Raw genomic sequence first — 26,589 nt, forward strand, 5'->3', positions numbered from 1 at the left:
TCACCGAAGGCAAGGTGCCCGGTAGCCGGAGCACTACGGGTAGCAGGACAGTCCGTTCAGAGGAGTGGAGTGTAGAAGTCCCTGGGACCACGGAGTCACTGAAGGTAGTCCGGGTGACGGAGCTCAGGTTCGGAGGCCGAGATGACGTCAGGCAGAGTCCGGAACCGACGGAGCGAGAAGACGGGTCACCACAGGGATCGGAGATGGTATGAACTGACGGGATGGCAGACCGTCACCGTTCGGGGTTCGGGTATCGTCAGGACCGGTTGGCGAGGCAGGAGCGGCTCTAGGAGAGAGATAGGTAAGTATACCACAAGACACAAGGAGACCTGACTCCTAGCTTAGCAAAACACGAAGAACAGGCCCCGCCCACTTGGAAAGGATCTCCCTATATACCCTGTACCTGATTCTTCAATATCCTGTTGGAGGACACTGGCCCTTTAAGAGAGGGTCAATGACCGCGCGCGCGCCCTAATGCGCATGCGCGAGGCCCGGGTGCCAGAAGCCAGAGCAGGGAGCGGTGAACAGGAGGCAGGAGAGCCGGGCTGGAGCAGAGTTGCCGACGGGCGCCGGGAGCGGGGACCGGGCTGCCTGGGGACCGCAGGTGATGGGGCATGGAGGCTGTGGAGCGGGGGACGCCTGGCAGAGGAGCCGGGGAGCGTGGCAGGGGAGCCGGGGAGCGTGGCAGGGGAGCCGGAGAGCGTGACAGGGGAGCCGGGGAGCGTGACAGTACCCCCTCCCCCACGCCCCCCTCCCCGCAACTTGGACAGGAAGGCACGTATCAGGGGAGTACCCACATTCTCCCGGGGTTCCCAGGACCTATCCTCAGGACCATACCCTGCCCAGTCCACCAGGAAGAACTGTCGGCCCCGTACGGTTTTCCTGGCCACGATATCCCTTACCGCATAGATGTCATCATTAGCAATAGGAGGAGGAGCAGAACCGGCAGCAGCGGAGAAGGGACCAAGGACAACCGGCTTGAGCAGGGAGACGTGGAAGGAGTTGGGTATTCTCATCGTGGACGGGAGCTGCAGCTTGTAGGAGACCTCATTTATTTTGCTGAGGACTTTAAATGGCCCGATGTAGCGAGGACCCAGCTTGTATGATGGTAGCTTCAATCGGACGTACTTGGAAGCAAGCCAGACGAGATCTCCTGGAGAGAAACACGGAGGATCCAGACGCCTCTTGTCTGCGTGTCTCTTCATCCGCAGGGAAGCACGTCCAAGGGACGTCTTGACAGAGTCCCAAATTGTTGTAAAGTCACGGACTACAGCATCAGCAGCAGGGACATCCGAGGAAGTGGATACAGGCAATGGGACGGAAGGCTGAAGTCCGTAAATGACATGGAAGGGAGAGCTGGAGGAGGACTCACTGACGTGGTGGTTATGGGAGAATTCAGCCCAAGGAAGAAGCGTGGACCAGTCGTCGTGATGGGCGTTAACGTAGTGACGTAAGAAGGAGGTCAAGATCTGATTGACTCGTTCCACTTGGCCATTCGACTGAGGATGGTAGGCTGAAGAAAAGTCCAGAGGCACTCCCAGATGTTTGCAGAGAGCCCTTCAGAAGCGGGAGGTAAACTGAGTTCCTCTGTCGGACACAATGTGTGATGGAAAGCCATGCAACCGGAAGATGTGCTGTATGTAGGCGTCAGCGAGTTCCTGGGCAGAGGGCAGTCCAGCCATAGGGACGAAATGAGCCATTTTGGAGAACCGATCCACCACGACCCATATGACTGTGTGTCCAAGGGACAGGGGCAAGTCTGTAATAAAGTCCATTGCAATGTGTTGCCACGGAACGGAGGGTATAGGCAGAGGCAGAAGACGACCATATGCCAGGTGTTTGGGCGTCTTGTTCCTGGCACAAGAGGAGCAGGCTGAGACAAAAGAAGCGACGTCCGTGCGAAGGGAAGGCCACCAGTAGTGACGTACAATTGTACTCCATGTTTTCTTCTGACCAGCATTGCCGGCTATTTTCGAGGCATGGCCCCAGTGCAACACTTTTTGCCTGTCAGTCTCAGAGACATAGGTCTTCCCGGGCGGTATCTGGGCCAGGGTGACAGGGGCCACCGGAATGATTTTACTTGGGCAGATGATGGGCTGGGATGTCTCCTCCTCCTGTTCCATGGGCATGAATGACCTGGACAAGGCATCTGCTCGCACATTCTTGTCCGCGGGTCGAAAATGGAGCTTAAAATCGAACCTGGCAAAGAACAAGGACCACCTGGCTTGTCGTGGGTTCAGTCGCTGAGCGGACCGCAGGTATTCCAGGTTCTTGTAGTCCGTGTAAATGATCACGGGGTACACTGCTCCCTCCAGAAGGTAGCGCCATTCCTCCAGAGCCAGTTTGACTGCTAATAGCTCTCGGTCACCGATGGTGTAGTTGCGTTAAGGCGCTGAGAAGCCCTTGGAGTAGAAACCGCAAGTAACCATCTTCCCGGAGGAGGACTTCTGCATGAGCACTGCTCCGGCTCCCGAGGAGGAGGCATCCACCTCCAAGGTGAACTGTCGGTTTAACTCAGGACGGTGGAGCACAGGGGAAGAAGCAAATGCCTGTTTCAGGGAGCCAAACGCGGCGTCGGCCGCAGGAGACCAGTCCTTTGGATTAGCCCCCTTCTTGGTCAAGGCGGAGAGAGGTGCAGTCAGAGCAGAGAAGTGAGGGATGAACTGACGGTAATAGTTTGCGAATCCAAGAAAGCGTTGGATTGCCTTCAGTTCGGAAGGAGGGGGCCAGTTGAGAATGGAAGAGACCTTCTCCGGGTCTATCTGCAGGCCGGTATCGGAGATTACGTAACCCAGGAAGGGAAAAGAAGACTGCTTGAAGACACACTTCTCGTACTTGGCGTACAGCCGATTCTCTCTCAGTCTTTGTAGTACCAGCTGCACGTTCTCTCTGTGGGTCTGGAGGTCCGGAGAGAAGACCAGGATATCATCAAGATACACCACCACACAGACGTAGAGAAGGTCCCGGAACACGTCGTTCACCAATTCCTGAAATACTGCTGGTGCGTTACACAGGCCGAAGGGCATCACACAGTACTCATAGTGCCCATCGCGAGTATTGAATGCGGTCTTCCATTCGTCCCCAGAGCGGATGCGGTCCAGGTTGTAGGCACCCCGAAGATCCAACTTGGTAAACACACAAGCTCCTCTAAGCCGATCAAACAATTCGGGGATGAGCGGCAGGGGGTATTTATTTTTCACGGTGATTTGGTTCAATCCCCGGTAGTCAATGCATGGGCGTAGGTCGCCCTCTTTCTTCTTAACGAAGAAGAAGCCTGCTCCAGCAGGAGAGGAGGATCTCCGAATGAATCCCCTTGCCAGGTTCTCCGTGATGTAGGCAGACATGGCCCTTGTTTCAGCAGGAGACAGAGGATATATCCGTCCTCGAGGTGGTGTAGTTCCCGGGAGTAGGTCGATGGCACAGTCATAAGGACGATGTGGCGGCAGTACCTCTGACTCCTTTTTATCAAAGACGTCCGCGAAGTACCAATAGGCCGAGGGCAGTCCCGGTAGGGACTCCGGAACCGGAGGTCGTCGGATGGGCTGTATAGTCTTCAGACAGTTCTCGTGGCAAGAGGAGCCCCATCGGGTGATTTCACCAGTACACCAGCTGACTGACGGTTCGTGTGTCCGTAACCAGGGGAGTCCCAGCAGGATTTGATGAGACGTGTGGGAGGACGTAGAGAGCGATATTCTCGGTGTGCAGGGCACCGATACGTAGTTCCACCGGCTTGGTGATCCACGAGATGGTGTCAGAGAGGGGTCTCCCATCTACAGAGGCAATCACGAGGGGTTTGTCGAGTGGAGTAACAGGCACCTGGTACTTGTCCACCGTGGCCTGCTGGATGAAATTGCCTGCTGCCCCGGAATCGAGGTACGCCTCGGCCGTGAACCGCGTCTCTTCCGTTGTTACTTGAACAGTCCACGTAACCGGGTCTGAGAGAGTCCCAGCACCTAGGGTGGCCTCTCCTACCAACCCTAGGCTTTGGAGTTTCCCGGCCTCTCTGGACAGGAACGTAGCAGGTGTGTGCCCTCTCCGCAGTAGAAGCAGAGGCCCTTGGCGAGCCGTTCTGCTCGGCGTTGTTCGGACTGCCGCAAACGGTCAATCTGCATGGGCTCGTGGACAGAGACACCAGACGACGCTGACTGAAGTACGGCGGGCTTCTGCGGAGGAGAGGAATGCCGTATCGGACGTCTCTCACGGGACACCTCTTTGGATCGTTCCTGGAATCTGAGGAATCCACGCGGGTGGCTAGTGCGATCAGGGCATCCAGGGTGGAAGGAACATCGCGGCCTGCCAGCTCGTCCTTAATACGACTGGAGAGTCCTTCCCAGAAGGCGGCGGTGAGGGCTTCATTGTTCCACCCCAATTCTGAGGCCAAAGTGCGGAAGCGGATGGCATACTGCCCCACCGTCATGGTCCCCTGACGGAGCCTGAGGAGTGATGAGGCGGATGCGGCGGCACGTCCGGGTTCGTCAAAGGTGTTTCTAAACGCCTGTAGGAAGTCCTGGATGTTAGTGGTCACAGGGTCCTCCTTCAACCACAAGGGGTTCATCCAGGCCAGTGCCTCACCCTCTAGATGGGACACCACAAACGCCACCTTGGCTTGGTCGGAGGCAAACAGGTGCGGAAGCAGCTTGAAATGGAGGGAGCACTGGTTTAAGAATCCTCTGCAGGTCTTGGGATCTCCGGCATATCGGGGTGGAGAGGCCAAGCGGAGTTTAGAAGCCTCCGAGGTAGCCGCCACGGGAACCGTGGCCGTGGACTGTGCAGTAGTAACCTGAGATGCCAGGGACGTGGCAGTTGCTTGCAGCGTGTTCAGGCGGGTATCCACCGAGGACATGAAGGCCAGTATGCGGGACTGGGTCTCGCGCTGTCGTACGAGTTCCTGCTGCAAGGTGCCCAGCTAGGTCGCTAGTGCTTCGGCGGGATCCATGGCCTGTTCTTACTGTTAGGGCCAGGTGGACGGGCAGACCCAGGAGGTGGATCCACTGGGCTGAACACCTCACCGAAGGCAAGGTGCCCGGTAGCCGGAGCACTACGGGTAGCAGGACAGTCCGTTCAGAGGAGTGGAGTGTAGAAGTCCCTGGGACCACGGAGTCACTGAAGGTAGTCCGGGTGACGGAGCTCAGGTTCGGAGGCCGAGATGACGTCAGGCAGAGTCCGGAACCGATGGAGCGAGAAGACGGGTCACCACAGGGATCGGAGATGGTATGAACTGACGGGATGGCAGACCGTCACCGTTCGGGGTTCGGGTATCGTCAGGACCGGTTGGCAAGGCAGGAGCGGCTCTGGGAGAGAGATAGGTAAGTATACCACAAGACACAAGGAGACCTGACTCCTAGCTTAGCAAAACACGAAGAACAGGCCCCGCCCACTTGGAAAGGATCTCCCTATATACCCTGTACCTGATTCTTCAATATCCTGTTGGAGGACACTGGCCCTTTAAGAGAGGGTCAATGACCGCGCGCGCGCCCTAATGCGCATGCGCGAGGCCCGGGTGCCAGAAGCCAGAGCAGGGAGCGGTGAACAGGAGGCAGGAGAGCCGGGCTGGAGCAGAGTTGCCGACGGGCGCCGGGAGCGGGGACCGGGCTGCCTGGGGACCGCAGGTGATGGGGCATGGAGGCTGTGGAGCGGGGGATGCCTGGCAGAGGAACCGGGGAGCGAGGCAGGGGAGCCGGGGAGCGAGGCAGGGGAGCCGGGGAGCGTGGCAGGGGAGCCGGGGAGCGTGGCAGGGGAGCCGGAGAGCGTGACAGGGGAGCCGGGGAGCGTGACAGCATCCAACCACCGTGTCTCTGTAGAAAAGGTGAACGGCTGAAGGCTGGTATTCTCAGGATGGGGAGCCCCAAGTTATGGGGAGCCCCCCAGCCTAACAATATCAGCCAGCAGCCGCCCGGAATTGCCGCATCCATTAGATGCGACAGTCTCAGGACTCTACCCGGCTCATCCCGAATTGCCCTGGTGCGGTGGCAATCGAGGTAATAAGGAGTTAATGGCAGCCCATAGCTGCCACTAAGTCCTAGGTTAATCGTGGCAGGCGTCTATGAGACACATTCCATGATTAACCTGTAAGTGAAAGTAAAGAAACACATACACCCGAAAAAATACTTGGAATAAAAGTAAAAAAAACACCCTCTTTCACCACTTTATTGAAATACCCAAATACCCCTCCAGGTCCGGCGTAATCCACACGAGGTCCAGTGATGCATCCAGCTCTGCTACATGAAGCTGACAGGAGTGGCAGTAGAAAGCCGCTGCTCCTGTGAGCTCCACACAGCAACTGAAGTGAATCGTGCTGTCAGCGGGGACATCACTGAGGTAATGCCTGTGTGTGTGCGCTGATGATAGGTGCGGTAGTGCCTGCATGTGCGGTGATGGGTGCGGTAGTGCCTGTGTGTGCGGTGATGATGGGAGTAGTAGTGTCTGCGTGTGTGATGATGATGAGTGCAGTAGTGCCGAAGTGTGTGTGATGATGGGTGCGGTACTGCCGAGGTGTGTGATGATGATGATGATGAGTGCGGTAGTGACGAGGTGTGTGTGATCATGGGTGCGGTAGTGCCGAGGTGTGTGATGATGATGATGAGTGCGGTAGTGCCGAGGTGTGTGTGGTGATGGGTGCGGTAGTGCCTGCGTGTGTTTTGATGATAGGTGCGGTAGTGCCTGCATGTGCAGTGATGGGTGCGGTAGTGCCTGTGTGTGCGGTGATGATGGGAGTAGTAGTGTCTGCGTGTGTGATGATGAGTGCGGTAGTGCCGAGGTGTGTGTGATGATAGATGCGGTACTGCCGAGGTGTGTGATGATGATGAGTGTGGTAGTGACGAGGTGTGTGTGATGATGGGTGCGGTAGTGTCGAGGTGTGTGTGATGATGATGAGTGCGGTAGTGTCGAGGTGTGTGTGATGATGATGAGTGCGGTAGTGCCGAGGTGTGTGTGATGATGATGGGTGTGGTAGTGCCGGGGTGTGTGTGTGTGATGATGGGTGCGGTAGTGCCGAGGTGTATGTGATGATGATGAGTGCGGTAGTGCCGAGGTGTGTGCGATGATGGGTGCGGTAGTGCCAGGGTGTGTGTGTGATGATGGGTGCGGTAGTGCCGAGGGGTGTGTGATGATGATGGGTGCGGTAGTGCCGAGGTGTGTGTGATGATGGGTGCGGTAGTGCCGGGGTGTGTGTGATGATGATGAGTGCGGTAATGCCGAGGTGTGTGTGATGATGGGCTCTCTCTCGTGGCTAGAAAACTTAACGCAACGCGTTATTTCCCAGGAATCAGTTGCATTTATTATCACACTATTTGCAAGGCATCCGACACATGCATCACACAACGCAATGCAACGGATGCCGTTCAACGCAAGTGTGAAAGTAGCCTTATATGCTTGGATACAGCACTCTGTGAACAGCCAGCTCCTTTAGCAATGACCTTTTGTGGCTTACCCTCCTTGTGGAGTGTGTCAGTGGCTGCCTTCTGGACATCTTTCCAGTCAGCAGTCTTCCCCATGATTAGGTAGCCTACTGAACCAGACTAAGGAACCATTTTAAATGCTTAGGAAGCCTTTGTAGGTGTTTTGTGGTAATTATTCTAATTTTCTGAGATAATGACTTTTGGGTTTTCATTGGCTGTAATCCATAATCATCATTCACAGAAGTAAACACTTGAAATAGATCCCTCTATGTGTAATGACTCTATATAATATATAGGAATAGATCCCTCTGTGTGTAATGACTCTATACAATATATAGGAAAAGATCCCTCTGTGTGTAATGACTCTATATAATAAACATGTGAAATAGATCCCTCTGTGTGTAATGACTCTATATAATAAACATGTGAAATAGATCCCTCTGTGTGTAATGACTCTATATAATAAACATGTGAAATAGATCCCTCTGTGTGTAATGACTATATAATATATAGGAATAGATCCCTCTGTGTGTAATGACTCTATATAATATATGTGTTTCCCTTTTTTATTAAATAACTGAAATAAATTAACTTTTTGATGATATTCTGATTTAATGAGATACATTTGTATATCACAAAGAACAAACCAAAACAGAAGAAACAAAAAACCATTAATCCTCTCTTCTATTTGTCTCGTTATTCCTGTAGTCTTCTCACGCTGATTATGGACTGAGCCTAAGGCGGGCTTTGCACGTTGCGACATTGCAAGCCGATGCTGCGATGTCGCACGCGATAGTCTCCGCCCCTGTCGCAGGTACGATATCTTGTGATAGCTGGCGTAGCGATAATTATCACTACGCCAGCTTCACATGCACTCGCCTGCCCTGCGACCGTCGCTCTGGCCGGCGACCCGCCTCCTTCCTAAGGGGGCGGGTCGTGTGGCGTCACAGTGACGTCACACGCCAGGTGGCCAATGGCGGCGGAGGGGCGGAGATGAGCAGGATGTAAACATCCCGCCCACCTCCTTCCTTCCGTATAGCCGCTGGCGGCAGGTAAGAAGATGTTCCTCGTTCCTGCGGCTTCACACACAGCGATGTGTGCTGCCGCAGGAACGAGGAACTACATCGTACCTGTCACGGCACCAGCATTATGGAAATGTCGGAGAATACACCGATGATACGATAACGACGCTTTTGCGCTCGTTCATCGTATCATCTAGGATTTACACACTACGACATCGCAAGTGACGCCGGATGTGCGTCACTTTCGATTTGACCCCACCGACATCGCACCTGCGATGTCGTAGTGTGCAAAGCCGCCTTAAGTCCTAGAACTAGACAAAATAATCACTGATCTCGGGGAGACCAGCCAGAGAAAACACCGCCGGCAGCCAGCAAGGCCATATTAAGTGGCCCTTTTAGTCAATATACCTGGCCGTGGTATTTCCCTTGTCATATCTTTAAACTTGTCAAAAAGTTGGATATTGACTAAAAGGGCCACTTAATATGGTGGTTATGGTGGTCTCCTAAAAAGAGCCACCCCTTGGCTGGGCCCTTCCCAGAGGGATATCTGGCTGGTTTCTGTGTTGAGACTCCTAACAGAGGCTCCACGGACTTTTTTGATTTGCATATTTCCCAGGGGGCAATGTACCTAGGATTTCACTGTGTTGAGCGCCCTCGCTGGCTGCCGGCAGTGTTTTCTCTGGCTGGTCTCCCCGAGATCAGTGATTGTTTTGTCTTGTTGGTCTACTAGGCATTGCTCCCACCTAGCCAGAATCCTACTCCACACTGATGAGGGGCAACACCCAGAAACAGCTGTCTGTGGATGGATACCTGGCCTTGGTATTTCCCTTGTCATATCTTTAAACTTGTCAAAAAGCATCACAGGAGCGGAGAAGATAGAGGGAGCACTTTCTCCCCATCTCCTCCGCTTTCTGTCTCCCCATTCAGTGGTGCGATTTTACACTGGTGCGATCCCATCGCATGACACACAGTACACGCTGGCAGTACAGCAGAGCCAAGTGTCATGCGAGTGTCCCTGCTAGAGGTCAGTGAGAGCGGACCTCTGCTCCGGGGTGGGGGGCGGCACTGAAGAGGGGAGGGGCTGGAGCTGCGAAGGAGAGAATATCACAGCACAGCCTGTCACAGCCTCTGCTCACTCAGTGTCTATACTCAGAGCTGGCAGCCGTGCTCTACGCGGCTGCTAGCTGTGACATGTAGCAGAGCTGGATGTGTCGCCGTGGGACGTGTGGATTACGCCGGAGCTGGAGGGGTGTGTTGTGGTAATAAAATGAACGACGGGGCGTTTGTACTTTATTGTAAATAAAGGATTTTTCTGTGTTTATTTACATTAATTTACAGGTTTGTGATGCGGGTATCTCACAGACGCCCGTGCGATCACAAACCTATTACCCCGACTGGCATCGCATCACACCTCCGGGAACAGTCGGTAATGTACTGGTAGTGCCGCATGTAATACATGCGGCAATACCGGGCGGCTGCGGGCTGAAGTATTGGCGCCCAGCCAGCATTACCATGGCTGGGGATGAAAATTAGGGGGAACCGCACGTTGGGTTTTTTAATTATTTATTTAATATAAAAAAAAAAAAAGCCGGAGTCACACTTGCGACGGACACACTGCTTTCCACGCCCACCGGCCGTCCTGCCGACTGTGATTGATTGCAGTTACCGGACACGCTGCCACTCAGGGTGGGGGCGTGTTTAGCTGCAACCAACACGCACCGGTGGGCGGGGAAAACAATGAATATTGAATTGTCGGCTCCAGAAGGTAACAGCGTGACCCAGAAGGAGTGTGCCGCCATGACAGCGCCTCGGTGAGTATGTTGCGCTCGCTCCTATCCACCTAGCCCCTCTACAAACGTTTTTAACCTCCGGGTTCCGGTCCCCATTGACTTATATGGGCACCGGATTCCGGAGTGGATCGGACTCTTTTTTTTAAATCTGACAGTGATCCGCCGGTACCGAATTATTGGCTGTCCGATCAACTCTACTCATTATGTTCGTTTCTCTCCAGATTTCTAAGCTGCCCGTATTTGTAAATATCTCATGGTCTTATCTTGCTTGTGATGAAACCGTCCTCTCTTCTAGAACCCGTCACCTTTCCTTCCATCCAGTGAGGCCGGCCTCTCTCTACAGCAATCCAGCTGGAGGACTTTCTTTTCAGAAGCCCCGTGCACTGTTTCAGCCTCGACCTGGGGAGGTGAAAGGCTGTTGGGTTCTGGTTCAAAGGACCAAGTCGTTAGAGAAATTATTTCTTGAGGCACAAATTCATCTGAAGCAAGCGGGTTTTATTCTTACAGCAAGGAGACAAGGCGATGTCTTAGATTACAGTACAATAGACACTCAGGCACACCTGTCCATTACTTATTGGTGAAAATCTATATGTGTGAACGCAGCTTTTTCAGAATTTAATAATTGGAATAAGGCAATTACTAATTGGAGCAAGGAATTTAATAATTGGAACAGGCGCATGTGTTTACATATCCATTATCTAAGCCACAGGTGTGCAGATATCATACATTCTACAAATTCAAGGACGTAATTTACATTCTTACTCATCTCTATCCTAAGTGCTAAAGGTACCATCACACTAAACAACTTACCAGCGATCCCAACAACGATACAACCTGATAGGGATCGCTGGTAAGTTGCTAGGAGGTCGCTGGCGAGATGTCACACAGTCAGACCTAAGCGACGCTCCAGCGATCCCACCAGCAACCTGACCTGGCAGGGATCGTTGGAGCGTCGCTACACGGGTTGCTGGTGAGCTGTCATACAGGCAGATCTCACCAGCAAGTGACCAGCCCCCAGCCAGCAGCGACGTGGAAGCATGCTGTGCTTGGTAACTAAGGTAAATATCGGGTAACCAACCCGATATTTACCTTGGTTACCAGCGCACACCGCTTAGCGCTGGCTCCCTGCTCTCCTAGCCAGAGTACACATCGGGTTAATTACCCGATGTGTACTCCAGCTACGTGTGCAAAGAGCCAGCGCTAAGCAGTGTGCGCTCACGCTGCCAGTGCCGGCTCCCTGCTCTCCTAGCCACAGTACACATCGGGTTAATTACCCGATGTGTACTCTGCTACACGCGTAGGGAGCCGGCACTGACAGCGTGAGAACGGCGGACGCTCGTAACGAAGATAAATATCGGGTAACCAAGGACAGGGCTTCTTAGTTACCCGATGTTTACCGTGGTTACCAGTGTCCGCAGAAGCCGGCTCCTGCTGCCTGCACATTCAGTTGTTGCTCTCTCGCTGTCACACACAGCGATCTGTGCTTCACAGCGAGACAGCAACAACTAAAAAACGGCCCAGGACATTCAGCAACAACCGGCGACCTCACAGCAGGGGCCAGATTGTTGCTGGATGTCACACACAGAGACATCACTAGCAACATCGCTGTTACGTCACAAAAGTTGTGCCTCAGCAGCGATGTTGCTAGCGATGTTGCTTAGTGTGACGTGGCCTTAAGCATAAACATTCAAAATCGTAACAACTTTTAACTCTTGGTCTTCCTAACAGTCTCTTGATCTGAACCCAAACACCTATAGGGAATTGTGAAGAGACAAGTTGAGCTTCACTTTCCATCCGGCATTCAGGCTCTAAAAGAGCTCGTTCTTGAAGGGAAAAAAGATGGACGTTGTAACGTTCCCAACTCGTTCATTCCAGGCCTAGAAGACTTAGTGCTGTCCTTAAAAATCATGGAGACCATCCAAAATAGTAGATATAGTAGTTTTGATGTGGGATATACTTTTTTTTTAAACTAATTTATGCTATATTATTAACTTTACTTTCATGTTATTAGTTAAAAAATGTTTTGTGAATCACAGTGTTGTAAACATTGTGGAAATTGTTCTTGTGTAAAGTGAGATATTAATTAAAATCTTACCTATCAAAAAGGGTGTACGCATTTAAGCTTAGCACTGTTTATCAAAAGATTTCCCCCATTATGAACATGAATACCTCCTGTGTGTCTTCTATTCTGGCTGACAAGATTTGATTTCACTGTAAAGCATTTCCCACAGTGTGAACATGAATATTGCTTCCCCCCCGTGTGAATTCTCTTGTGCTGCATAAAGAACTGATTTCTTTCTAAAAGCTTTCGCACATTTTGAACATGAACACTGCTTTTCTCCAGGGTGAATTTGCACGTTTCACAAGATTTGATATTTGTATATAAGATTTCCCAGATTCTGAACATTATTATGGCCTCTCTGGAGTGTGACATCGCTCATGTATCACAAGATTTGATTTTTGTATAAACGATTTCCCACATTTTGAACATGAATATGGCCTCTCTCCTGTGTGACTTCGCTCATGTATCACAAGATTTGATTTTTGTATAAACGATTTCCCACATTTTGAACATGAATACGGCCTCTCTCCTGTGTGACTTCGCTCATGTATCACAAGATTTGATTTTTGTATAAACGATTTCCCACATTCTGAACATGAATACGGCCTCTCTCCTGTGTGACTTCGCTCATGTATCACAAGCTTTGATTTTTGTATAAAAGATTTCCCACATTCTGAACATGAATATGGCCTCTCTCCTGTGTGACTTTTCACGTGTCTCACAAGAGTTGATTTATCTGTAAAGCATTTATCACAGTGCGAACATGAATACGGCTTCTCCCCTGTGTGAATTCTTTTATGCTGCACAAGAATTGATTTATTTATAAAACATTTCCCACATTCTGAACATGAATACGGCCTCTCTCCTGTGTGACTTTGCTCATGTATCACAAGATTTGATTTACGTATAAAATATTTCCCACATTCTGAACATGAATACGGTTTCTCGCCTGTGTGACTTCGGTCATGTATCACAAGATTTGATTTTTGTTTAAACGATTTCCCACATTTTGAACATGAATACGGCCTCTCTCCTGTGTGACTTTGCTCATGTATCACAAGATTTGATTTACGTATAAAAGATTTCCCACATTCTGAACATGAATACGGCTTCTCTCCTGTGTGACTTCGCTTGTGTGTCACAAGATTTGATTTTTGTATAAAAGATTTCCCACATTCTGAACATGAATACGGCTTCTCTCCTGTGTGTCTTCGCTCATGTGTCACAAGCTTTGATTTTTGTATAAAAGATTTCCCACATTCTGAACATGAATATGGCCTCTCTCCTGTGTGACTTTTCACGTGTCTCACAAGAGTTGATTTATCTGTAAAGCATTTATCACAGTGCGAACATGAATACGGCTTCTCCCCTGTGTGAATTCTTTTATGCTGCACAAGAATTGATTTATTTATAAAACATTTCCCACATTCTGAACATGAATACGGCCTCTCTCCTGTGTGAAGTTTCTTGTGTGTCACAAGACCTGATTTTTTTGTAAAGCATTTCCCACATTCTAAACATGAATACGGCTTCTCTCCTGTGTGAATTCTTTGATGTGTTAGAAGAGTAGATTTATTCTGAAAGACTCTTCCACATTGCAAACATGAAAATGTTTCCCCTGTGTGAATTCTTTGATGTTGATTAAGATATGATTTTTTTCTAAAACATTTCCCACATTCTGAACATGAATACTGCCGCACTCCTGTAGGAATTATCTGATGTCTAGAAAGAGTCCCATTATCTATGCAGGATTTCCCCCATGGTGAACCCAGAAATGGCTTTTCTCCTGTGTGAATTCTCTCATGTCTAATAAATTTTGAATTATTTGTAAAGCTTTCTGAACAGCAGTATGGCTTCTCTTTGTGCTTTGTTTGTTTTACAAAATTTGAGCTTTTAGTAAGTTGCTTGTCACTCTGAAATCTTGTCTCCTCTTTGTCACCTGTAATTGTAGTATCAATCTGATATTGCTCAGGAGAGCGTTCCTCATGAGTAGGGGAATTATATGATAGTGATATGTCATGAAGTCCAGGATGTAAATGAAAGGTAATGAGGTTTTCTCCTTTAGAGGGATTCCCAATATCTTCTTTTTTACAATTTATTGACAAACTGTTATTCTCACAAGGATTTCCTATAAAGATGAAATAGACAATGTGAATTTTTTTTTCTCCAACATAAAAGGAATTTCTACATTTAGATAGAATGGATAAAATAATGGTCTACTGTGGTCTGGCAATCCAAATGTTACCGAAGAGAATAAAGTTAATTTTCTCCCCGCTGCGTTTTTGCCGACATTGGGCAGATTAACCGCATACCTGCAGGTTAATAGCATTATCTCTGAGGACAGGTTCCCTTTATCTTTATTGAATTGGTCGTTATCAATAGGGGTTGAACTGTTCCAGATTTATTATGCCGCCGGCAGCCAGGGGGACATCGCGGTGCTGCAGGGGAACGGGGACGGCTCCACTCAGCGGCCGCCGGCAGCCCAGGAGGAGATTGCGGTGCTGTAGGGGAATGGGGACGGCTCCACTCAGCGGCGCTGCCGCTGACACAGACGGGAGGAGTGATGCAGGGAGTGAGGGGAGTAGGAACGTTTATTTTTTTTATGTGCCACAGGATGTGGGCCGTATACCAGCATGGGGGTGTATAGCAGGATGGGTGTATATTATGAGCAGAATGGGGGTATATTATGAGCAAGGATGGGGATATATGAGCAGGATGGGGGTATATGAGCAAGGATGGGGGTATATTATGAGCAGAATGGGGGTAGATTATGAGCAAGGATGGGGGTATATACTATATATACACAAGGCAGGAGGATCATTACAAGGATGAGGTATTTTAGTAGAGAATTTGGGGATATTACCCCATAACAGTGTCAGCAGCAGATCCTCGCCCCATAATAGTGTGTCAAGACTCCATTTTTTGCTTAAAATTTTATTTTCCTATTTTCCTGCTCTAAAACCAGGGTGCGTCTTATAGTCCGAAAAATACGGTACTGTGTCTTTGTTCAGCAGGTTTCATTTTCGAGTTTGCTTTAGAGCAGAATGAGGAAGTTGTTATATACGCTGACCTCTGGTATGAACCAGGTTATATGTGTAACTGTGTAATGGCAGGCGAGTTCAGAAACCGGCATGTTATATCTAGTCTTTATTCTTATGTCAATCAATGTGTTTGTTCATTATTTTGACTCGTGGAAATGGGGAAGAGAGCTCCGTTGGCTTCCTTAGAGCAGAATGAGGACGTGAGCCTCTAGCAGCCGTGTGTGGGAAAGAAAAAAGAAAACAACCGCGAGGAGTTAACTGTTTAACTGTTACATATACTGCAATATACATCTGTGTGTGATGTGTTTGATCAATATTTGATGATTGATAAGGCCTTGGACCTGGTCTTCGGGGACAGAAGATTTGAAAGGGGAGTTTTCTAGGTACAGGTGCAGTGTTATGGTAAGAGGGTGAGAAAGCCCTGACTGTTACCTGGTACCGTATTCCTGCTAAGCAGAGAGTTGAACGGTTGTACACTGACTCACTGGTCTTTTTTTAGTGGATGTTAATGTATTCCATTACCCAGGATTGCGAAGAATACATTAGAGAGAATTCTTAACCTTGGCCTTAATCAAAGTTATTAAGCTTTGGATGGAGCGTCCTCATGAGGTGTATGTAGTGTGAACAGATTTTGGTAGTTCTCGTAATATCAATGTACAGCTGGCGTATCGTGAGGGTGAGTGTAATACTGGTTTGACATGTACTCGGATTCTTCCTGGAAACAAAAGACTAGACATCTACAGTGGAGTAGCGGCAGATGAACCGGTTGTATTGTGTTAATGTTGTGCACTGAGATGGAATCTAGACGTTTGTATATATAATGTACGCATCTGGTGTAGAACACCGAAGAAATGTTGAAATTGAAAGAGAAGTGTTAGTTTTCTATTTGAAAATCTGTGAATGAGGTCAAATTAGACCAGCAAGTTTAAGATGAAGGAATCTGTAAGTGACAGAAGATGAGACGCATGTTGAAAAAGAAAATGGAGAATTCTCCCAAGCGGGGGATTAGATGAGGAAAGATTGAGATGGATTGGAGAAATGTAATTCTGAATCTAGTAACTATACTACGTGTCTTTTACCTGTCAATGAAAATGGCTTCTCCAGGCCCATTATTAGAAGCAATGCCCTCCACCCTATAAGCTATTCCATAGGGTGGACTTGTGTACTGTCTGTGGAACACTATGTCCACGTAAGCCCACCCCATTATTTCCTGTCCTGAATGTGGATTTCTGTCACTCTGTTTTGCCCAGCCCTGGGGTGGGGTATGGTATGGGGATATTATGTCAAGGTCTGATAGGGGATAGGGATACGCTGGAGGCTCGGCCCTGACCACCATTAGGTCTACCGTCAAGATGAGGGAGAGCGCAGGGTCCCTGGTCACAGGGTCAGCCCAGGGGTCCCTAGATAATCCATATTCCCAGTGACAGATGGAATATCTCATGAATGTGGATGGCACAACCCATGTCCCTCCCTCCCAGGCCTCTTCAGACACTAATTTGGCCGACACCTACTTCCTCTTTTAGCAGCCATTTTAACTCAGATACTACATAGTTCCTCTTTTGACACCATTTTAGTCTGGCCGACAACCCAGTTCCCTATTTTTGTTTTCAGCCGCCATCTTAGAACCCAAAGCCACTGCTCTGTTTATTGCTGATGCAGCAGAGGCTGCAGAGGCGGGACATAGGGACCTGAAATCCATACTACGTTTTTGGTCATATATGCAGTTGTGTCCCATTGTGATCCCACTAAGGACATTGCTGATATTCCTGTGGAAACTTTTTGCCTTCTCTTTTGCATATTTGTTTTTGCTGTACCTAGTATACAATTTATTAGACCATATCAAGAGACTGCTCACTATTAGTCCTGGTGGACAGTGAATTTTTTTTCTGCCTATGGCAGTTGCTCCTCAGCCTAGTTTTGAGATATTCTCTTGTCTATCATCCTGCCTAGTATCTTGCATAAGAGTTCCCTGATATAGTGGGTGGAGGATTGTGTGATCCTAAGGGGATTTTGATCATCAGGAGTTGGCATATATCAGGATTTTTGCTGGCAGCACCCAGTGATCTGTCCTATCCTTTGTGTCTTACTAAGCAGGGTCTGTCAGGAGATAGGGATACGCTGGAGGCTCGGCCCTGACCACCATTAGGTCTACCGTCGGGATGAGGGAGAGTGCAGGGCCCCCAGTTACAGGGTCAGCACAGGAGAGGTAGAGAAGATACGCTCCACCGCTATTTCTAGTTGTGTATATGTAGTCAGGGGTTTGCTGCTTGCTAGTTTCCAAACATTGTTGTGCTCTTTTTTCCCCCGGGATTTTAGGGGATCTTAGTTTTCAGAATGTCAGTGTTCTCCTGACCCCTATTTACACCCGATGCTCTTCCTTACAAACCTGGGTATAGTCCTTTGTATCAGGTCTCAGAGAGCCCACATGCAAACAACTACAGCTGGTAAACTCCTGATTACAGAGTAAAGGACCAAGAAACTCCCTTTCAGGCAAGACGTATGGAGATGAATCTAGCAGTTTACAAGATCAGCTCCCATAGAGATGTGATGCATTCACAGTTACCTGAAGAGTATCACCACGTCATCTCCAGCCCTGAGCCTGCCTGACTACCAGAAGTCATTCTACCCGCTTGGCATGGAGGAAGACAGCGGCCCTTTGGATACTACTGAGCCAGATTGGATCTAGTCATCTGAGAAACACCTAACTAAAGCACCAGTTGAAGATCAATGCCCGTATGACATCACTGCTCTCTGACACAGTCACCATCTCCCGGTGTGCGGTCCTTAATCCTGCTACACCTCTCCCTCTTCCAAGGGGGGAGTGTCCCACGTCTGACACCTTGGTGGAAGAGGTAGTCGACTCTGGCATAGCTGAGGCAGGAACCTCTGTATTCGATAAAGTGATGGATACACTTTTGAACCCTGACTTAACCCCTTTGCGGATGGATCAAGATGTGCACCAAGAAGACGGTTCCACACGGGTATGGTGGTGGTAGCAGAAGACGCTGTGCTGATAGAGCAGTCGCTACTCGCATCCCTGTCTGCAAAATAAGCAGAGGTATGTGCTCTCACTGAAGCCTGCAAGATGCAAATCAAAAGTCTGTGGAGCCAAGGACAAGGGATCAGTGATTGTTTTGTCTTGTTAGTCTACTAGGCTTTGCTCCCACCTGGCCAGAATCCTACTCCACACTGATGAGGAGCAATTCCCAGAAACAGCTGTCTGTGGATGGATACCTGGCCTTGGTATTTCCCTAGTCATAGCTTTAAACTTGTCAAAAATTTGGATATTGACTAAAAGGGACACTTAATATGGTGGTCCCCTAAAAAGAGCCACTCCTTGGCTAGGTCCTTCCCAGAGGGATATCTGGCTAGTTTCTGTGTTGAGACTCCTAACAGAGGCTCCACAGACTTTTTTGATTTGCATATTTCCCAGGGGGCAATGCACCTAGGATTTCACTGTTTTGAGCGCCCTCGTTGGCTGCCGGCAGTGTTTTCTCTGGCTGGTCTCCCCGAGATCAGTGATTGTTTTGTCTTGAAGCCTGCAAGATGGCAGCCAACATCTACTCTGTATGGAAGACAAGAGACTTGATCACCGCCAATGGAACTGTACGCCACCATGAGGCCATAGAAGAACTGATGGAAGCTTTGCTATTGCCAGACAAGAGTCGCGGTGAGCAGGGTTGAGGCCTACATTGGAGGAATCAATGGAAGCAGTAAGAAATGCCCTCGCTGACAGAACATCCAAAGAAGCCCCAAGACCACTTACCACAGAAACAGTCAGTCAATCTGTGCTTTTTAAAAGACCCCGATGTGAAGAAGAAAGGAAAGATGGAAAGTCTTGAGAAAACATTGTCCTGACCCTACAAGAGCAAGTCTCAGAAGAAAAAGAGAACTGAGAGAGTGCGGCTGTGGACTCCCGGAGACCATAGAAAGTGGCTAGTGACCTGCTTTTACTGCCAGCCAAAGAGATATGGCAGGCCTTAGACACAGAACTGACTCTACACACCCCAGACCAGCCACAGAATAGAGGGAAGGTTGGGAGGTTAGGGCAGTGTAGAAGGCAAGGGCATGAGAGTCTTCCCCTTGCATTGTTCAGTGTCAGACACTCCCCAGCAGGGACCACTAAGTTGAGATCCTATGAAATCCTGTTTCGAAGTACTCTCAGATAATCAAACAAGTTTAGTAAGAGTAACTAAATATTTGCCTAATATATGTTCTTGAATTTTCTCCTCCAGATCCAGATCTCTTTCTCTCTCTCTCTTCATGTCAAAGATCCATGCATCCCACTACAAAAGATGTCGGACCTGGGACCAGGAGATGGCCGTCTTCCCTCTTCTACCCGATACTTTGTGCCAAGAAGAGGATATCCAAGCTTGTGGACCAGAAGATGACTGTGCATGGACATGATTATGAATTGTTATGAGTTTTAAAGGGAACCAAACATCAGGATTTTCATGTATAAGGTGCAGCCAGTGCAGTACTGGCACTATCAGGCACAGTGTTCACAGAAATTTACAAACAACCAGAGAGAGGGAGGAACAGGGGGCGGCGGGGATACAAGTGCATAACACGCCTGGACATTAGCAGCAGAGGTGCACACGTCAATCAAAAAGTGCACGAATTTTCAAACTTTATAAGGTTGGATTTCACTGCCTAAACACCCGAGCTGCCCCCTAATGGTATGTAAATGTGGCGCCCCAGGACCTGGTCACCACAACAGCATTGCCCTCCCAAAAGGGTTAATGCTGAGCCTGGAGGTAATTGGGAGATCTATTGGCCAGTAAGTTAACACTCAACACAGTTCTCCCTCCGGCCAGCAGGGGGAGCTCTGAACCTGGAACTTCAGGGAGCATTCCTTAAGTCTGGCTGGAAGGAGGAAGTGGTAGTTAGTCTGGAGACAGGAGTGAAAGAGTGCAGACGCAGAGTAGTGCTGCCTTGTAAACTGGGGCCTAGAGCTTGGATAGCTTGGCCCAGTGAAGCAAGGGGAGCAGAGAGGCACAGCAGGGACTCGGACATCGGAGTCTGTAGTTGCCAGGGCATAAAATCCATCCCTGGTAGCTGAATCCGGAGGGCAGGAGAGCTGTAAGCCCCCTGTCCCAGAAGCAATCTGAAGGTACAGCTGCATCCCAAGGGTCCGGTGTAGACTCCAGCAGAGAAGCACCAGAGAGGGCCTGCGCAGTCTACCACATAGAAAAGGGGACGAACAACAAGTCCCAGCAGCAAGAGGGCAATTGCAAACCCAAAGTGCAGTGTCCTAACACAGCAGAGAAAGATTAAGGAGTAGGCCTCATACTCAACTGGCCAAAGATCACCCCAGGCACTTCCAGGCCGGCCGGATCATCTTTACCATCTGTGACGGTCTCCCTGGACTAAGTTTCTGCCGAGTAAAAGAGAAGGTAAAGAGACTACTGTTTGTGCCTGTTTCTTTCATTGCTGGTCGGCCCTGCACCGTGTTAGTCACGCAGCACCATAGACTTCCACAAGCACCAACCGTGCCCCGGGCATTGCTCCACCTGTGGGGAGCAGTACTACCATTGCTGCCATAACATCATCCCGGAGGCCTCACACAGCAGCGGCGGCTTAGTAGCCGCATACCACAGGTGGCGTCACGAACACAAACTTTAATTCAAGCCACATATTCAACTGACACCCACCAGGGCCACGGAGCCGGGCCCAGCCACCACTGACTACCACCGGACTAGTCCGGTCCGGCACCGGGTGTCCCATAGCCCTGGGGTGGGCGAGTCAACTTTGGCGTCACGAACAGGATTTCGTGCCCGGTCACACCGGGTACTGTGCGCCTGAAGAACTGTGTAAAAGACTGTGTACTGGTTGTAAATTGCCGCCGCCATTAGCCGCGCCGAGCGCAGGAAGAAGGGGGGCGTGCCTGACAAAGAGCGCGAAGGGAGCGCGCCATCAGAGCAGAGCGCTGTTAACCCCGCGCGACCCGGAAGAAAATTTGAAAAGTGAACGGAGCCTGGTAAGGTTCACTAAGGGGGAGGAAGATGTCCGACTCCGAGGGAGAGCAGGTGGCTGCCATCGCCCAGGGCGCCGCAGCACCGGCCGAAGTAGTCCCAGTCGCCGTCGCCCCAGCCCCCACTGTAGCGCCGGTAATGCCGATCACCATGCCGTACATACCAGGAGCAGAATGGCTGCCGCAGTACTCCGGGGAGTCCCATACCTTGAGTGACTTCAGAGAAAGCCTGCACAGCTTGTTCCGGGTGTATCCTCTGACTGAGAGCCAGAAGGTGGGCATAGTAATGGGACAGCTAGCCGGCGCAGCCCAGCGTGAAGCGAAGTCCTGGCCTGATACAGATAAAGGGACAGCAGCCCAGATACTGGCCAAGCTAAAGAGTACTTTTGACACCCGCACCGCAGCAGAGATAAAGATGAGATTCTTTGGGTGCAAGCAACGGGCCACGGACAGCATAAGGGACTATGCCTTAAACTTGCAGGAGGCCCTGAAAGCAGTTAAACAGGTGGACCCAGAGAGTGTACGTGAAGAAGACAAACTCCTAACTGAGCAGTTCATAGAGGGGCTCCTGTCAGATGCCCACAGGACCCAGCTGCGTATCCTGGTCCTGCAGAACCCTGCTCTGGACTTTGCCAAGTTTAAGGACCAGGCCATCAGGGTACTGAGAGAATCTACACCGAATGACCCAGTACCCCTCCGGCCTCTTGCTATCACGTACCCCGGGGTGGTGCCTGCAACACGAGCCACTGCAGGGGCTGAGGCGCAGTCCCTGGATAAGGATCCCACTGCAGAGCTCAGACAGCAGTTCCAGGAGCTGACCAAGACTGTGGCTGCCCTTGCCAAGACCGTGCAGTCTCTACAAATGACCCCCTCGCCTGCAAAAATCGAGTTGGCCTCCAGCCCAGAAGACGTCCCATGGATGCGACAGAGGAGGATTCCGCCGACCCGAGGCAGAGACACAGACCGGTATGATTCAACAGGACAACCGATCTGCCGCCACTGCAACCAGGCGGGCCACATTGCACGACGCTGTCCTTTAAACGGGCCGAGCCTGGGGCCAGGAGCCAACCCCCAGGTGTGAGGAAGCCCGGCTCAAACCCCAGCCGCAGCAAGTATGTGGGAGGACGCCCGGTCCTTCCCATTGTGCTGGATGGGATCCCTTTGAATGCCCTCCTGGATACGGGGTCCCAGGTAACAACCATCCCCCACAAACTGTACAAAAGATATTGGGCTGATTCAGACATTGACCATGGCCCAGATGATGATTTAATGATTGTGGCCAGTAATGGTCAGCCCTTGCCTCAAATTGGGTACAAAGAAGTAACCATTAAAGTGGGGCGGGTGGAATTGCCATGTCAGGGGATGATAATTGTAGATATAGATCGCAAAGAATCTGACCCACTGCTAACCCTTGGTACAAATGTGATAGAAAATTGTATTGCCGAAGTGATAATTTTGTTGCAACAGGCGTCTGAAACTGCCAGCTCCGGGCAGCAGCGTGTCCTACAGAGGGAGATCAGAGCCCTGATGAGGAGGCAGCAAGTAGAGCTAGCCGGAGGAGAAATTGGCAGTGTGAGGGTAAGTGACCCCCTCCCCATTGTAATACCCCCAAGAAGTGAAATGTTGATATGGTGTCGGGCAGCAATAGGCCTCAAGGGTCAGGATTACCATGCCTTGGTAGAACCAGTGTATTCAGACAGTAGGCCTGGAGTCCTGATAGCCAGAGGGGTAGCGGACGTCCGCAAGGGGAGAGTGCCCGTCCGTGTCCTGAATTGTGGGGAGGAGGAGGCCAAATTGCCCCGGTACGCCACTGTAGCAAAACTGTACACTGTCAGTAACAATACCATTAAAGCAGTGGAACCCTTGATCCCGTCCGACCAGGCGGAAGACAATGGCTCCAAGGGGCAGCCGGAAGACTGGTGCCAAAAATTACATGTAGGCACCGACTCCACCCCCTCGCACCAAAAGCATGGGGTTTACCGGGTGGTACAGGAGTACGAGCGGGTCTTCAGCAAACACCCCCTAGATTTTGGGCAGGTGAAAGGGGTTAAACATCAAATCCCCACGGGTGATCATCATCCCATTAAAGAGAGATACCGCCCTGTTCCCCCCGCACAGTATCAGTGTGCCAAGGAAATGTTACGGGAAATGAAGGAGGCTGGGGTTATCAGAGATAGTTGTAGCCCCTGGGCAGCTCCACTAGTGCTCGTAAAGAAAAAAGATGGTACAATGAGAATGTGCGTAGATTACAGGCAAATTAACCGCATTACACATAAAGATGCTTATCCACTGCCCAGAATAGAGGAGTCACTAACAGCCTTAAAGTCAGCTAACTATTTCTCCACCTTGGATCTCACCAGTGGGTATTGGCAGGTTCCCGTGGCAGAGGCGGACAAGGAGAAGACTGCATTCACGACACCAATGGGCCTCTGTGAGTTCAACTGTATGCCATTCGGGCTCTGCAACGCCCCAGGGACATTCCAAAGGTTGATGGAGTGCTGCTTGGGCCACCACAACTTTGAAACCGTGCTGTTGTACCTGGATGACGTAATAGTCTACTCCAAGACTTATGAGGACCACCTGAAGCACTTAGCAGAAGTGTTTGAATCCTTGTCGAAATATGGCCTGAAGATCAAGCCGTCCAAATGTCACCTCTTGAAGCCAAAGGTACAGTACCTGGGTCATGTGGTCAGCGCAGAAGGTGTGGCACCTGATCCGGAGAAAGTCACTGTAATCAAGGACTGGCCAAGACCCACCACAGTGAAGGAGGTGCGGAAGTTCCTTGGACTGGTGGGCTACTACCGAAGGTTCATTGATGGTTTCACCAAGATAGCAGCGCCCCTTCAAGATCTCCTGGTGGGCCAGCCAAAGCAGGCTAAGAAGCAGAGCCCTCCATTTGAATGGAGCAGCCAACTGGAAACATCCTTTGTCCGGCTGAAAGGGGCTCTCACGGGAGAAGAAATTCTGGCCTACCCTGACTACAGCCAACCGTTTGTACTGTATACAGACGCCAGCAACGTGGGACTGGGAGCAGTTCTGTCCCAGGTACAGGGAGGCAGAGAGAGGGTGATAGCGTATGCCAGTAGGAAGCTTCGGCCCACAGAAAGGAATCCAGAAAACTACAGTTCCTTCAAGCTGGAGTTCCTCGCTATTGTTTGGGCAGTGACTGAACGCTTCAAGCACTATCTGGCATCGGCCAAGTTCACCATCTTCACGGACAACAATCCGTTGACACACCTGGCAACAGCCAAGTTAGGTGCGATGGAACAGCGATGGATGGCCCGGCTGTCTAACTTTGACTTTACCATCAAGTATCGGGCTGGCAAGAAGAATAACAATGCTGATGCGCTGTCCAGAATGCCTCACTTGCCCGAGTCTGGAGAAGACATGGATGAACTCGAAGAGATAGAGTTACCGGCTTTCCATCACCAAGGTGTGTCCCAGTGTGAGCATGCTGTGGGAGTGAAGCGCTCAAGCCAGCACGGGGTCTCGGTCAACCCCTTACTCCACCATAATTGGGAAGAAACACAGAACGGTGACCCGGCCGTGCGATTGGTCAAAGAGAAGCTAGCGCAAGCTGAGACCCATCTTGGCCCAGACGCTCCAGAGGAAGCCCAGCAGCTGTGGAAGGAGAGGGGACGACTGTTCACCTACCAAGGCAAGCTCTGCAAGAGATATGTCAACTATCGAACAAATGAACTTGTCTGGCAGATAGTGGTTCCGCAGAGAGATGCTCCAATGGTCCTAGCAGCGTATCATGATAACGCAGGACACTTCGGGTGGAAGAAGTTGGAGGCCCTACTCCGTGATCGGTTCTATTGGGTGCACATGAGAAAGATGATCGAGAAGTGGTGCCGAGACTGTGGCCCGTGTAACCTGAGGCGGAAAGACGATGCCAGCCAAAGGTCTCCCTTGCAGCCAATTGTCACAAAGCAGCCTCTGGAGTTGGTGGCCCTGGACCACGTGAAGTTAACACCAAGCCGGTCAGGCTATGTGTACGCCCTCACCATTGTGGACCATTACTCTCGTTTCCTGGTAGTAGTGCCTGTGAAGGACCAGACAGCCAGGACAGCAGCTAGAGCGTTCCAGGCATCCTTTTGCCGACCTCACGGCTATCCGGAAAGGGTACTGACTGATCAGGGTCCTGCATTCGAGGCTGAAGTGTTCCAAGAGTTCTGTAACATGTACGGTTGTAAGAAAATCCGAACCACACCGTACCACCCCCAAACCAATGGACTGTGCGAGAAAATGAACCATGTGGTTATTGATATGCTGAAGACCCTACCGCTGGAGGAAAGGAACCAATGGCCAGAAAAGTTGCCAGATCTGGTAGACCTGTACAACCACATCCCAGTGAATTCGACCAACTGCAGCCGCGCTTACCTGATGCGAGCCAGACCAGGCAAGTTGCCTGTAGACTTTGAGATGGGGACTGTGTCGCCTGAGGCGGTTCAAGAAATAGAGGATTGGGATACAGAACGGCAGCAGCGGTACCGTAAGGTCCAGGAGTGCGTAGAGAGGAGCCTGTCTCAAGCAAGAACGAGACAAGAACAGCATTACAATCAAACAGCCCCAGCAACTCCCTTAGCACCTGGAGAACAAGTCCTCAAGAAGAAGCGGAAGGCGCATAAATTGGATGATCAGTGGGAAAGCGAGCCCTACACCATTATCCCCTCCAACTTTGACAATAGTAAGGTATGCCTCATAAGCAAAGATGAAGGCAAGACCTATCAAGCAATTTCCCGAGACTGCCTGAAAGCGTGCCCTGAACGGTGCAGAATCCAAAGAGAAATGGAAGGAGTACAAGGAAGTCCCCAAAGTCAAGAGAAAGAAGGGGAGATGATTCAAACCATCCTTGGAAAGTTCCCCAAAACTTGGACCCGAATAAACAATGCCATAGTGGTACCAGTTTTGACGTTTCCGCAGTTGGTCGAGCCAGAAACGGAAAAGGTTCCGGATCCACCTAAAGAATCGTCCGCTCCAGCACGAGATGACACGCCAGCAGTGGAACAGGAGGATCAACCCCCTGTCAGTGGTGAACCTGTCATACCCTTGGCGACTCTTAGATCACAAAGGCAACCATCACGCTTACCTATGGGGGTTAGGCCCACCTGTAGTGCTGAGATAGAAGACGCACCACGTAGTCAGGGGCAAACACCAGAGCTACGTAGGTCCCAGCGCAGCACTCGGGGACAACCCCCTCTAAGGTATAGGGAGTCTACTGTATAAAGTAAAGAGTACTTATTAGAGTGTAAATAGTTATGCAAAATGTCTGTCATGTTGTGTACAAAATGTTTTCTTTT

At 50.4% G+C, this 26,589-nt stretch overlaps 1 protein-coding gene across 1 annotated transcript in view; it reads right to left on the reverse strand.

Moving 5' to 3' along the window:
• Window positions 1-11,148: 11,148 nt before the first annotated feature.
• LOC142264311 (uncharacterized) overlaps window positions 11,149-26,589 on the reverse strand; it is a 131,736-nt gene continuing 116,295 nt past the window's right edge. Inside the window, 3 exon segments of the mRNA XM_075332249.1 lie at window positions 11,149-12,484; window positions 12,486-12,561; window positions 12,563-14,399. Coding sequence (XP_075188364.1) covers window positions 12,308-12,484; window positions 12,486-12,561; window positions 12,563-14,399 — 2,090 coding nt within the window. The 3' untranslated portion in view covers window positions 11,149-12,307.

This window comes from Anomaloglossus baeobatrachus, chromosome 1, assembly GCF_048569485.1.
Source record: "Anomaloglossus baeobatrachus isolate aAnoBae1 chromosome 1, aAnoBae1.hap1, whole genome shotgun sequence".
NCBI classification, from domain to species: Eukaryota; Metazoa; Chordata; class Amphibia; order Anura; family Aromobatidae; genus Anomaloglossus; species Anomaloglossus baeobatrachus.